This window comes from Martes martes (assembly GCF_963455335.1).
Source record: "Martes martes genome assembly, chromosome: 13".
In the NCBI taxonomy this organism is placed as follows: Eukaryota; Metazoa; Chordata; class Mammalia; order Carnivora; family Mustelidae; genus Martes; species Martes martes.
This window is the reverse complement of record NC_137901.1, coordinates 49064293-49079592: the sequence shown is the minus strand read 5'-3', so window position 1 is coordinate 49079592 and position 15300 is coordinate 49064293. Positions and strand designations below refer to the sequence as shown.

General features: G+C 36.3%; 1 protein-coding gene across 1 annotated transcript in view; it reads left to right on the top strand.

The window, feature by feature from the left end:
- The window catches only part of GREB1L (GREB1 like retinoic acid receptor coactivator), a 141917-nt gene that overhangs the window by 47674 nt on the left and 78943 nt on the right, over positions 1-15300 (top strand). Inside the window, exons 8-9 of the mRNA XM_080821095.1 lie at positions 11728-11856; positions 15033-15149. Coding sequence (XP_080677221.1) covers positions 11728-11856; positions 15033-15149 — 246 coding nt within the window. The remainder of the gene's footprint in view (positions 1-11727; positions 11857-15032; positions 15150-15300) is intronic.

Genomic DNA, 15300 nt, shown 5'->3' with positions numbered 1-15300 from the left:
AGAGGGTCCCCTTAAATGTTGAACACAGCACTGATTGATGCAGACGTGTAAGGAAACTACTCATCGCTGGTAAAAGTTACCATCCAAAAGGATGAGAGGAAACAGTGCTCAGCATTCTCACGGGACCAGGAACGGGAACTGAACCAGCAGCTAGAGGAAAACCTCACAGGTCTTCAGACATTGGAGAGAATACTCAGAAAGGTCTTATCTCAGTAATGGAGAATACTTCATTCTAAACTGAGTACTTCTCCAGACCTGCCTAAAAATACCAAAAAACAAACCCCCAAAGTATCAAATGGTTTTCAGGTAATTTAACTGCATTCCAGAACCAAACTCAAGAATATTTACAGGAATACAAAAAAATAATCCAACATCTAACAAGAGAACATTAATAATGCCTGACATTCAAGCAGAGATTAGCCAGTATGCAAAGAGGCAAGAAAACACAACAAATACTGAAGAGACTAATCAAATCAACCAAGAACTGACACAGATGTTAGAATTAGCAGAGAAGGACATCAAAACAGTTACTATTACTATATCTCATATGTTCAAAAATAAAGTAGACATGTAAGATATAAAGAGGATCCTGGGACTCCTGGTTGGCTCAATTGGTAGAACATGCAACTCTTGATCTTGAGGTTGTGAGTTTGAGCCCCACATTTGGTGTAGATGTTATTAAAAAATAAATAAATAAAAAAATAAAAATGGGGTCAATTTTTAAAAAGATCTAATCAAACTTCTAGAGATAAAAAGTACAGTGTTTGGATTGAAAAATACACTGATTGGGATTAACAATGGATTAGTCATTGCAGAAGAAAAGTTTAGTAGCTGAAGGCATAATAATAGAAACTATCTATGGTGAAACATAGGAAGGAAAAAGAAAACAAAACAAAAAGAGTGTCAGTGAGCTGTGGGACAACTACAGGCAACCTAGTATATTGGTAGGTGCCTGTAGAGTGGTAAGTGCCTATAGACTGTCTGAAGAGGTGGGGTGTGGGAGACAAAAAATACTTGAAGAAATAATGGCCAAAACTTTCCAAACTTGATGAAAATTGCAAACCTACAGATCCAAGGAGTTCAATGAACCCCAAGCACAAGAAACATGTAGAAAACTATTCCAAAGCACATCATAATAAAATTTCTCAAAACCAACAAAAAGAAAAACTTAAAAACAGCAAAAGAAAAAGATATATTCAGGGGAACAAAAATAAGCATGACAGCGTATTTCTAAATACATAAGAACAAAGTGGAGCCACATCTTGAAAGAGCTGAAAGCTAATAACTATCAACCTAGAATTCTACACTCAGCAAAAAGATCTTTCAAAACTGAAGATGAAATAAAAATATTTTCAGACATGCAAAATATGAAAGAATTTACTACCAGCAGTTTCACACTACAAGAAATGCTTAAGGAAGTCATTGAGGTAAATGGAGAATGATACCAGACAGAAGAGAATCTGATTCTTTACAAAGGAATGAAAACCACTAGAAGTCATAACTACAGGTAAAGTGGTAACCATGGGTAAAGGTATACAATTTTTTCTTATTATTTAAATCTATTGAAATGATAGTTGACTTATACAAATATAGTAGTATATTGTTAGGTTTATAATATATGGAAAAGCAAAGTGATGACAGTAGCATAAAGGACAAGAAGGGAGATACGGAAGTAAATGGAAGTATCTAGTACTATATGTGAAGTTCATCAAGTTCTAGTACGTGAAGTTGCATAGTGTCATTTAAGATTGGACTATGGTAAGACATATTCTATAAACCCTAAAGCAACCACTAAAAAAACCCAAGAGTTATAGTTAATAAGCAACAAAGGAGATAAAATAGAATTGTAAAAAATGCTTGATTAGAGGCACCTGGGTGGCTCAGTGCGTTAAAGCCTCTGCCTTCGGCTCAGGTCATGATCCCAGTGTCCTGGGATCGAGCCCCGCATCAGGCTCTCTGCTCAGCAGGGAGCCTGCTTCCTCCTCTCTCTCTGCCTGGTTCTCTGCCTACTTGTGATCTCTGTCAAATAAATAAATAAAATCTTTTAAAAAAAAAGAAAGATGAAAGACTCAGACCTAACCACATCAAGAATCATATTAAATGTAATTGTTCATAATGAATCATTGAACACTACATCAAAAGCTAATGATGTACTATGTAGTGGCTAACTAGACATAATAAAAAAAATAAAAATAAAAATGTAAATGTTCCAGCTCAAAGACAAATATTATGATATTGGGGGTGGGGGGGAGTAAAATCTAGCTCTGTGCTGCTACCATGAACTTTTGTATCAACATGGACAGGACTGGAAGAGATTATGCTGAGTGAAATAAGTCAAGCAGAGAGAGTCAATTATCATATGGTTTCACTTACTTGTGGAGCATAAGCAATAAGATAGAGGACATTGGGAGATGGAGAGGAGAAGTGAGTTGGGGGAAATCGGAGGGAGAGACAAACCATGAGAGACTGTGGACTCTGAGAAACAAACTGAGGGTTTTGGAGTGGGGGGTTGGGTGATATATAAATAATAAATAAAATGAATATAAATACCCAGTGGTGGGTATTAAGAAGGGCATGTATTGCATGGAGCACTGGGTGTGGGGCATAAACAATGAATTATGGATCACTGAAAAAAATTAAATTTAATTTAAAAAAAGATACACATAAAATTGGATTAGGAAAATACACTCTTACACTAAGAAGAGCTTAAGACATTCAAATGAATTCATGAATTTAACTATCTTTCGGAAGAGATGAAGATAATGGTTGTTGTGCTTCTCTTACACTGTACAGGTGAATTTTTCTGGAGTAGTAATAAAGTGTTTACATCATAAAAAAATAAAAAATAAAAATATATAAGTGCAAATAAGTTAAAGTTAAAAGTATTTAAAAAGTACCATGCTAACAGTAGTCAAAAGTAAGCTTGAGTGTCTCTATTAACATCAGCCAAAATAGATTTCAGAGCAAAAAATATTACCAGAGATTAAAGAGGTAATTTCAGAATAATAAAGAGATCAAGTAATCAGGAAAACAGAGCAGTCTTTTTTTTTTTAAATTAAGTAGGCTTTATGCCCAACATGGAGCCCAGTGCAGGGCTTGAACTCATGACCCTGGGATTGAGACCTGAGCCAACATCAAGAGTCGGATGCTTAACTTACTGGACCACCCATGTGCCCCTGAGGAATGAACAGTCTTAAAAATTTATGCACCTAATGACAGAGATTTGAAATACAGAAGCCAAAACTGATAGACTTATTTTAAGAAATATATAAATCCCCAATTATAGCCAGGTATTTGAACACCTTTCTCTCAGCAACTGAAATAACAGATAAACAGAAAGAATATAGAATATTTGAACAACAGTATCAACCAACTTGACCTAATTGTCATTTGTAGAACATTCCACCCAACAACAGCAAGCTACACATCCTCAAGTTCACATAGAACACTAACCAAGCCAAAGAAAACAGAAATGTTACATGCAGAGGAACAAAAATAATTATGATATTATGCTTATGGGCCATAGAATAATTCTTTTTTTTTCAGTGTAGTTGACATATAAAGTTACATATTTTCAGATATACAATATAGTGATCCAACAGGTTTATATGTTATGCTATGTTTATCACAAGTGTACCTACCATTTGTCCCAGCATTGTTATTACAGTATTATTGACTATATTCTTTATGCTGTGTCTTTTATTCCCATGATTTATTCATTCCATAACTAGAAGCCTCCTCTTCACCCAGTTTACTCAGCCCTCCACCACCTCCTCTGGCAACCATCAGTCTGTTTTCTGTGTTTATAGGTCTGATTCTGCTTTGTTTATTCACTTGTTTTGGTTGTTGTTTTTTAGATTCCCTTTATGAGTGAAATCATATGGTATTTGTCTTTATCAGTCAGACTTATTTCACTTAGCATAATACCCTTTAGGTCGATCCACATTGTCTCAAATGGCATGATATTGTTGGTCTTCATGGCTGCATAATATCCCTCAAGGAGCTCGTGACTTAGTGGGAGAAACAAGAAGCTATAAACCACAACATAGAAAGCAGAGCTGTGACTTGCTCAAGGAACTTTCCAAGTTTGAGATTCTTCCAGTGCTTACAAGTTCCTCCTTTACATGGATATGAAATCACTAGTAGAGAGAATCAGGCAGTCGGCTGCTTACTGGTTATCTAAACACCATGTACTACACAGCAGCCCAGGGTTTAATCCATGTTTGAGTATGAGCAGAATCACAGGCTGTTACATTTTGGACACTGGGGACGACTTCCAAATAATCAAAACCACTAGTGTTATATGCTAAATATGCCAATGTCCACCATCCACGATAAATTCAAGAATAGAAGCATGTGCAAAGTGGTAAAGATTAGGGAATAACATAATGGGATTTACATTTTGGGACGTTCACCCTAACTTTATCTAATGCGCATCTGTCCTTTCTGATTATTCTATAATTGATACGTTCCAAAATTTGTTAATGAAGTGAAATAAGACAAACAACATACATGAAATAAATTTTTAAAAATTCAAAATGAAACCATGGAGTCTTAACACATTGTCTTGAGATATATAAAAAGGTGCAGAACATCAGTACTTTAGTAGACAGAAGAAAAATTGCACAAAGACAGTGCTCACCTTGTTGAACATTAAACCCGTAGATCCTAGCAAGTTTCTTGACAAATGGTAAGTGCTCAATAAATAATCGTTGAATAAGTAAATAAACGGAGCAGTGGGATTCAGTCTGATAGCTACTGAAAAGAGTCTCCTGGATTTGGGGATTAGATCATTGGTAACTTGGCAAAAGCAGTTTTGTTGAAATGGAATTACCCTTTAAAATCACTATGTATAGGAATGCCTGGATGGCTCATTTGGTTAAGCATCTACCTTTGGCTCAGGTTACAATCCCAGGGTTCTAGGATCCAGCCCTGCACCCAGCTCTCTGCTCAGCGGGGAGCCTCTTCCTCTCCCTCTGCTCCTTCTCCCTCCTTGTGCTCTCTATCTCAAATAAATAAATAAATAAATAAACAAATAAAATCTTTAAAAATAAATAAATAAAATCACTGTGTAATCTAATATTAAAATAAATGCTCACTTTGTACAATTAAGTATTTCTGATGCCAGTTATTTTCCTAAGTGTCTGTTCCCTTTTACATTTCTACCAACAATGTGTGAGTGTTCCAGTTTCTCCATATCCTTGCCAATACTCTTCATTGCCTTCTTTTTTTTAAATTTTAGACATTCTGTGGACATGAAGTAATATCTCATTGTGGTTTTGATTTGTATTTCTCCAATGGCTAATGATGAGCATTTTTTCATGTGCTTTTTGGCTATTTGTACATCTTCTTTGGACAAATGTCTATACAAATAATTTGTCCGTTTTCCAGTTGGGTTATTTAGCTTTCTATTTTGAGTTACAAGGGTATAAGGATTTATATAAATGTACTGGATACAAGTCCTTTATCAAATATATGAGTTGCAAGTATTTTTTCCACCCATGGGTTGTCTTTTCACTCTCTTGATGGTGTTCTTTGAAGCACAATTTATTTTAAAATTTTCATAAAGTTTGATTTATTTATTTTTTCTTTTGTTTCTTGTGCTTTCAGTGTCACAATTAAGAAACTATTGCCTAATCTAAGGCCATGAATATTTACTTTTGTGTTTTCTTCTCAAAGAGTGGTATACGGTGGGGGGTTGGGTGAGCCTGGTGATGGGTATTGTGGAGGGCATGTATTGCATGGAGCACTGGGTGTGGTGCATAAACAATGAATTCTGGAACACTGAAAATAAATAAATAAATAAAATTTTTTTTAAAAGCTGTTACAAAAAAAAGAATGGTATAGTTTTAGCTCTTACATTTAGATCTGTAATCCATTTTTGGTTAATTTTTGTATATGGTGTGAGAAAGAGATCCAAGTTTATTCTTTTGCATGTGGATATCCAGTTGTCCCATAATTATTTGTTGAAATACTGTTTGTTTGTTTTTTTAACCCATTGAATTTTCTTGGCACTCCTGTCAAAATTTAATTGCCCATAAAATGCAATGGTTTCTTTCTGGACTCTCAGTGCTATTCATTAATTTTTGTATCTTGATATATCCTGGAACTTTGGTGAACTCATTTATTAGCCTAGTCATTTTGTAGTCTATTCCTTAGTATTTTCTTTTTTGTCTATTTCATCTGAGTGATCTAATTAAATACCGGTATGCTAAGGATGCCATAACAAAATATCATAGACTGAGTGATCTAAATAAAAGAAACTTATTTTCTGAAAGTTCTGGAGGCTGCAAGTCCAGGAAAGATCAAGGTACAGTATGATCAGTTTTCCCGAGGTCTGTCTCCTTGGCTTGCAAATAGTTGCCTTCTTGCTCTACCTTCACATGGCCCTTCCTCTGTGTGTGTACATCCCTGGTTTCTCTTCCTCTTCTTTTAAGAACACCAGTCAGCGGCACCTCGGTTACTCAGTTGGTTAAGCATCTGCCTTCGGCTCAGATCACGATCTTTTGGTCCTGGGATCGATCCCCGCATCAGTCTCTCTGCTCAGTGTGGAGTCTGCTTCTCCCTTTCACTCTCTCTCTCAAATAAATAAAAATCTTGAAAAAAAAAAGAATACCAGTCAGGTTAACACCCCACCCTTATGACTTCATTTAACCTTAATTACCTCTTTAAAGATCCTATCTCCAAATAGCTTCACATTCTAAGGTACTAGGGCTTAAAAATAGTTTTGCCAGGCTGGGGGTGGGCAGAGGAGGTTGTGGCGGGGATGGACAAAATTCAGTCCGTAATAATGGCATACGGTTGTTCACAGTATTCCTTCATAACTTTTCCTAGAAGTAAGGTTGCCGGTGATGCCCTCCTGTCCATTTTTTATTTTAGTAATTTATATCTTTTCTCTTTTTTACTTGGACAATCTAGCTAAAAGTTTGTCAATTTCATTAAGCTACTCAAAGAGCGGGGCGCCTGGGCGGCTCAGTGGGTTAAAGCCTCTGCCTTCGGCTCAGGTCATGATCCCAGAATCTTAGGATCGAGTGCCGGATCGAGCCCCGGATCGAGCCCCGGGTCCGGCTCTCTGCTCAGCAGGGAGCTTGCTTCCCTTCCTCTTTCTCTGCCTGCCTCTCTGCCTGCTTGTGATCTCTGTCTGTCAAATAAATAAATAAATAAATCTTTAAAAAAAAAAAAAAAAAAGGCTACTCAAAGAGCAAACTTGGTTTTCTTGATTTTTGCGATTATTTCTGTATTCCCTATTCATTCATTTCTGTTGTAGTCTTTATTACTTTTCTTCTGCTTATTTTGGATTTAGTTTGCTCTTCTTTTTCTAGTTTTTTTAAGGTAGAGGCTAGTTATTTCTTTGAGATCTTTCTTTTGTTTTAATATAGTTACTTATAGCCATAAATTTCCCTCTGAACACTTCTTTATAGGTATCTCATAAGTTTCCATACATTGTGTTTTCATTTTCATTTACCTTAAAGTGGTATCTAATTTCCCTTTGATTTCTTCTTTGAGCTGTTGGTTATTTAAGAGTGTGTTGTTAATTTCCATGTATTTGTGAATTTTTCAGATTTCCTTCAGTTACTGATTGCTTATTTGAGGCCATTGAAGTCAGAGAATGTAATTTGCAAGATTTCATTTCCTTTAATTTTACTGAGGCTCGTTTCATCATCTAACAGATTGTCTGTCCTAGAGAGTGTTCCCTTGTGCACTTGAGAAGAATGTGTATTCTGCTTTTGTTGGGAGAATGTTTTATTGATATCAGTTAAGTCTAGTTGATTTATAATGTCTTAAGTCTTTTGTTTCCTTGTTAATCATCTCCCTAGTTTCTCTGTTCATTGTTGAAAGTGGAATATTACAGTCTCACCTATTACTATTGAGTTGCCTATTTCTCCCTTCAGTTCGTCAGTCTTTGCTTCATGAATTTGGGGCTGTATTGTTAGGTGCATATATGTTTTTAATTGTTATGTTTTCCTGGTGGGTTAATCCTTTTATCAATATAAAATACCCCTTCTTTTTCTCTAAAAATAAATTTTGTCTTAAACCTTCTGTTTTCTGAGATGGCCACTCCAGTTCTCTTCTAGCTACTGTTTGCATGGTTAGAGTGTTTTATCATACAGATTTCTTAAATTTTAATGTAGCTGAATATATAAACCTTTTTCTAATGGCTTCCATGTTTTGAACAATAGTCTGGCCTTTTCCATTTTAAGGTGATAATCAACTTTTCTGTGTTGTTTCCTGTTATTTCTGTATCTTCAGTTCTCAAGTATATATCTTTAGTCATTTGACTTTGGTGTTTAGTGTAAGATGTGGATCAATCTTAATTTTTTTCTTACATATCAAATTGCCTCAGTACAGTTTATTGAATGGCTCATCTTCATTGCTGCTTTGAGCTGCTACCTTTACCTTATACTAAATTCTCTTGTGTATTTGCATCTATTTCTTACTGTCTTGTTTAATCTATTACTCTGTTTGTCTGCTAATGCACCAAGACCACAGTATTTATTGACTGAGGTTTTATAGTAAGCCTTATTATGTCATCATATTAGACTCATTTCTCCTATTTTTCAGAATGTTTCCAGCTATCCTTGTGTATTTGTTTTTTATATCAATATCACATTAATTTCCCTACTTTAAACATTCTAATGATTCTTATAGTAATTCTAATAATATCTATACCTGTTGGTATTTTTCTAGGATCACATTAAATTTATAAATTAACTTAGATTGATTTCATCTTTTTGACATCGAATGTTCCTTCTCAGAAACATGGTATGTCTTAACATTTGTTCAGGTCTATTTTCATGAACTTGAGAAGTGTTTTTTTAATTTTTAGAAATCTTTAATATGGAAAGTTAAAATACATACAAGATAGACTAACAATCAACAAAACTAAAAGGTAACTATGGAATAGGAGAAGATATTTGCATGACATATCTGATAAAGGGTTAGTATCCAAAATACATAAATAATTTATAAGACTCAACACTCAAAAGACAGATAATCCAATTAAAAAATGGGCAGAAGACACAAATAGACATTTTCCCAAAAAAGACATACAGATGGCCCATAGACACATGAAAAGATGCTCAACATCACTGATCAGTGAAATGCAAATCAAAACTACAATGAGATATCACCTCATACCTGTCAGAATGGCTAAAACCAGCAACATAAGAAACAACAGGTGTTGGCAAGGATGTGAAGAAAGGGAAATATTTGTGCACTGTTGGTAGGAATGCAAACTGGAGAAGCCACTGTGGAAAACAGTATGGAGGTTCTTCAAAAAGGTAAAAATTAAACTACCCTATGATCCAGCAATTGGACAACTAGGTATTTACCCAAAGAATACAAAAATACTAATACAAAGGATACATGCACCTCAGTATAGCGGCATTACCTACAATAGCTGAATTATGGGAACAGCCCAAAATCCATCAACTGATGAATGGATAAAGAAAATGTGGTGTATATATATATACATACATACACACACACACACACACACACACACACACACAAAACATACGTACATACACACACAACATATGTACATACACATACAATGGAATATTACTCAGCCATAAAAAGAATGAAATCTTGCCATTTGGAACAACATGGATGGAGCTAGAGTTATTATGTTAAACAAATAAGTCAGAGAAAGACAAATGCCATATGATTTCACTCATGTGGAATTTAAAAAACAAAACAAGCCAAGGGAAAAAAAAAAAAGAGTGAGAGAGAGGCAAACCAAGAAACAGACTCTTAACTATAGAAAACAAACTGATGTTTACCAGAAGGGAGGATGGGTTAAATAGGCAGTAGGGATTAATGAGTGCACATGTTGTGACGAGCACTGGATATTGTATGGAATTGTTGAATCACTATATTGTATACCTGAAACTGATACTACACTGTATATTAACTGGAATTTAAATAACTTTTAAAAATAGAGAGACTAATATAATGTACTAACACCAGGGACCTATCACCCAGTTCCAAAATTATGAGCACATGGCCAATACACTTAATCTTACTTTCTCTCTCCTTCTTTCCCTCAATATGTTGAAACAAATCCCAGACATTATATTAAGAAGTACTGCAAAGTTTTCTGCATATAGTTGTGTGTATTTCCATAGGCATTTTATCTATTGATTATTGCTTATATATCTGAAGATTGATTCCTATACATTAACTTTGTTCTTTTTCATTATTTTAAAAATATTGGCCTCTGCTAATTTGAATTCAGTGACTTGGAAAAAAATAAGGTGAATCATTGCTCTTCATAATTTATAAGCTATATTTTACCTATGTATTTTTGTTTACCTGGAGTATTAGAAATACACTAAAATTATAGGTATAAACTACTGTAGTAAATTGCTAGCTTTGTTCCAAACAATACAACTGTGGCCTGAAGCATAACGACCAAACTATTCAACAGCATAGCAAACTTACCTGGGATTCCTATCCTGTAAGTTTCTCTGTTAAGACATGAAAAACTGTCTTCCAGTTTCCTGCACGTTGTAATGTTGTCTGTGCAGTTTCTGGCTTCTGCTCTTCCTGTAGACTAAAAATCACTCCCTGGTGGTAAGCCCTGACCTCAGAGAGGCATGTTAACTCTACTGAGCCAGTAGGGAACCATTTCAGTTTTTTGAGTTCTTATGAGGAGCACTCATTAGAGGCATCAGAAATCACACTGTGATATGAATACTTTTTTTTTTAAATTTCTATTTACTTATTTGAGAGAAAGAGCAGGAGTGAGCAAGAGAGAGCCATGAGTGGGGTTGGGTGGCCAGAGAGAGAGGGATGCAAGGCTCTGTCCCAGGACCCTGAGATCATGACCTGAGCCAAGAGCAGATGCTTAACTGACAGAGGTACCCAGACTCTCCTGAATACTTTTTTTTTTCTTTAAGATAATTCCTAATGTAGCACCATCAATATCCTGCTCTTTGTAGCATTTTTTCTTTTCAAACTCTCAGAGAGTTTTAATGGTCCCTTTTGACACTTGCTGGTATTAATGGATTAAGCTGTTCTGGCAGAGTAGAATCGGGGATTGGGGAGTCTGTACTCATTTTGGAAAACTCTCGTTGGCTTCAGTATTTATGGTCCCCATAGTCTGTCTCTGGCATGTGGTTTTTCTGGGCTGAATTATTTTCTGAATCTAAATAGGAACTTTCTTTGGGATGTACCTGGCATTACATAGGTAAATTAATTCAAGTTCACCCCGAAAATTAAAGAAACTTTCCTTCAGAGAAAAGCTCTTTCTCCTACCTTGCAATGACTTAGTTTGCAGTGCACCTTTCAAATGACAAAGTCATCTGAATAGAGATAAATATATCTCATTAAAATACGACTTTAAGGGGAACTGTGGAGATAGTTCTAATATGGCACATAATGATATCCTTGATGCCACATCATATGACTTTGACGGAGTTAAATGACAACTACTCCTTAAGGTGGTACTACCCACTTTTTGAGTTTTTATAGGGATTAAGTGAATTGATCTATTTAAAGTGCTGAGGCTGGTACCCACCACATAGTATCTTCTAGTGAATTTTTGTGAAATACGTAAAAAGAAAGTAAAAGCCGAATACAGAGAAACTGACTTTCTTAAAATAGGTCAAGGATGAAACTGAAATTTTACAATCTGCTTTCTCTCACCTCATTCTTACTGAATTAACTTCCTTCCTGCATATAAAATAGTTTCTAATTTGAACAACCTCTTTCATTTTCAAGATTCGCCAATTCTCAGTCCAGCTAATTCTGCAATCAATTTAAGTGGAGCTCAGGACCTGACCCGGAATAAGAATGTTGTGAAGCCACTGGCTTTATCTTTGCAGGTTGTAGGGAAGACTTTTGCCGCAGGTGATGTTTTCCTCACTTATATTTCTTTGCTCAATACATAGTCTATAAAAGACTTGTGTGAAATCTCATTGACAATTTGGTAGAAGAAAACAGAAGCTCTTTTCCTGCCAGTTGAAGACAGAAGTGGGGCTGTCTATAATATTGTATTATTATACAAAGCTTCATATTGTCTGTGCTCCAACCAGAAGAGTCAAGGAATGACATTTGGCACATGGGGAAACAGAGCAGGTTGGTTCTGTTCAGCAAACATTTCTTGGATACCTGCTAGTTTGAGGAACCGAGGATACAAAGAAAAATAAGGGTCAATCCCTGACCTCTAATGTACTTATAACCTAGTAGAGGAGACAACTTATAGGGAAATATTTTCAGTACAGTGCAGTAAATACACAATATGCTGGGGGATCACAAAGAAGGGGGAGAGTTTTAGTGCAACATTTTAGAGTAATGAAGAACGAGTTCTTGGAGGAGCTTGGTCTTAAACTATGAGGAGATACTCACTACACAGAGGAGTGAGGGAAAGCTATTTTAAATTCAGGGGAAATCCAGGACCAAAGCTGGAAAGGAAAGGAGAGAAGCTGTATCATGTGTACAGGAATGTCCCCGTGGTTTGGAATTGTTAGAACCATAAAATGTAAAACTCAGGTGGGAAGGAGCAAGTAGTGGGCAAGGGAAGCATGAATTTTACTCTATAACTTATGGAACCAAGGAGTAACATGATCTGATTTGAACTTGAGCTAGATCACTTGGCAGCAAAAGAAAAAGGAAAGAGAGAGAGAGAGAGAGGTAGAAAACTAGTTGGGGGTCATTTCAATAGTTAGGGGGGAATGATGAAGTCCTTGACTTGGGCAATAATAGGCTTGAGAGGAGGAAACAGATTGGAGAACAACTCAGGAAGTAAAATCAGCAGAATTTGAGTGATTAAGCATGAAGCGGAAGAAGTGGTCTTGGTTTGTACCCATCTGTCTGCTAATGGTGACGCAGTTATGTAAGAGGAAATAAGAAGGAGGAGCAGGTTCTCCAGGAGGAGAATGTGAGTTCAACTCATAGTGGACGTGCTGAATTTGAGATACCCATGAAATGTTCAAGTGGATCGGCTCAACAGGCATCTAATTTATTGTACACGAGATTAAAATCACCAGGGTAAATAGGATTTGCTAAAGAGAAATGTGGGGTAAGGCAAGCTGTTAACTAAAGATAACATTTTAGAAAATTCCAGTGTCTAAGGAAAAGAAATGGTCTGAGAGGTAGAGGAAGAATGAGAAGAAGGAGAACTTACCATTCTTGGAATCATATTTATAACAGTTAGGCATCATAATTTATCCTGATCACATTTATTCTTATTCTGTTCCAACAGTTCTTGCAGGATCCACCTTCTGGTTAGATTATAAATGTGTACAAATGGAATCCAAGACTTTACAGTATTAAAAAAATCAATAAAATGATGGATCCTGGCAGTAACCAGCATGGTTGCTAAAACCATGAAGGGCTGATGGACAATTTTTTTTTTAAGATTTTGTTTACTTATTTTACAGAGAGAGAAAGAGAGAGCACAAGCAGGGGAAGCAGCAGAGGGAGAGGGAGAAGCAGACTCCCTGCTGAGCAGGGAGCCTGATGTGGGACTGGAGCCCAGGCCGCTGGGATCATGACCTGAGCTGAAGTCAGACACTTAACCTAATGAGCCATCCACATCCCCCAGCCATGGACAACTTTATAATTTGAGAATTAGGTTAACAACTCTTGAACCCACTGATCTGTGTTAACATGACAAGAAGAGAGAAAACCAGTTATTGTGTACCTGCTGATGGAAGAATATGACAGTATTTATGAGATACTCTTGCCCAAAAACCAAAACCTAAATCTGAGCAAGCCTCTATATCTAACAATTAATATGTAGGAAATAGAGGGGGTGTTAAATGATGCCATAGATAACCAATCAGCAAAATTCAGAAAATGAAAAATTCTGCCAGATTTTCAGCAGCTTAAGTGGAAGAAAGAAAAAGAAGGGGAATCCTATAGATTGAAGGAGGTTCCAGGAGGGGGAAAAGGGGGATGTGACTGACACTATACCGACTGAGCCTGGAAAACTTCTCAGCAAAAATGACATTATCCTAAATCTCATTGCAGTATGACCTTCTCCTGATTCAAACCAACTATTTTTAAAACTTGTGAGAGAGTCCATGAAATGCAAACACTAACTGAATATTTTTTTAAAGATTTTTTGAAAGTTTATTTACTTGACAGAGAGAGCATAAGTAAGTAGAGTGGCAGGCAGAGGGAGAGGGAGAAGCAGGCTCCCCGCCGAGCAGAGAGCCTGACACAGAGCTCCATCCAGAACCCTGGGATCATGACCTGAGCCAAAGGCAGATGCTTAGCCAACTGAGCTACCTAGGCACCCCTAAATATTTTATTATATTATTTTATTAATAAATGTGAGCTTTTAAAAAGGGGGCTTAAGGGACATAAAAACTAAATTCAATGTGTAGATCCTTTTTGAACCCCAGTTTGAGAAAGCCCACTGCAAAAAAACCATTTCTGAGATAACTGGGGGGAAATTTGAACACTAATGGGATATTTGGCATTAAGGATTTATTAATCACTGTCAATTTTAAGTAGAATAACGAGATTACAGTTATGTTTTAGGAGCTCTTTTCTTTTAGAAACTCATATGGAAATATTTATGGATGAAAGAATATAAATAAGTTTTCTTCAAAATAATCTAGAGCAAGTATGTAAGAATGTTGTGTGAGGAGGAAGAGAGAGGAAGTATCTTAATCTATATTTATCTAAAGCCAGATTGGCCATGTGTTGTAAATGCTGAGGCTGGGTGGTAGGTATGTAGTTTATTACACTATTCTACTTTTGTATACATTTGAAAATTTCCAAGATACAAAGTTAAAAAAAAACAATTTTCTCTTTTTTCCACCCACCATCTCCGAAGACATCACTGAAACTGATTCTAAAAGATCTCTTGGGATCCTAGAAAATTATTTTTAGGTGACATTTCATCTTAAAGAGGGTACTACTCTGATGGTTGTAGTGGGTTCTACACCATGGGGCTGTCCTGTCAGTGAGATGTCTTTGAATCCTGGAGTTGAGGTTTATGGTGTGGTTGCAAGGTCCCAGAATGCAGTGTGCTGCTCAGCCCCTATTCTGAGCATTCCTCTTGTGTGCTACAGATGCTGCTAATGGAAACAGTAGCCATGGAGGGAAGAGCAATGCAGCCAGCTCCACTCCAGCCCGCCCAGGGAATTACTCTTTGTCACCAAGACCTAGCTATGCATCAGGAGACCAAGGTATGATACCCATCTTAGAGTTTTGAAATAATGCACCTTAACTATGGAAGAAATGCTATGAGTTTGAAATGATGAATTATCTGACAGTGCATTCCTAGCTTTTCCTTACCTTCTCATCGAAGGTTTTGAAGGTTTATGATTGGTGTGAACA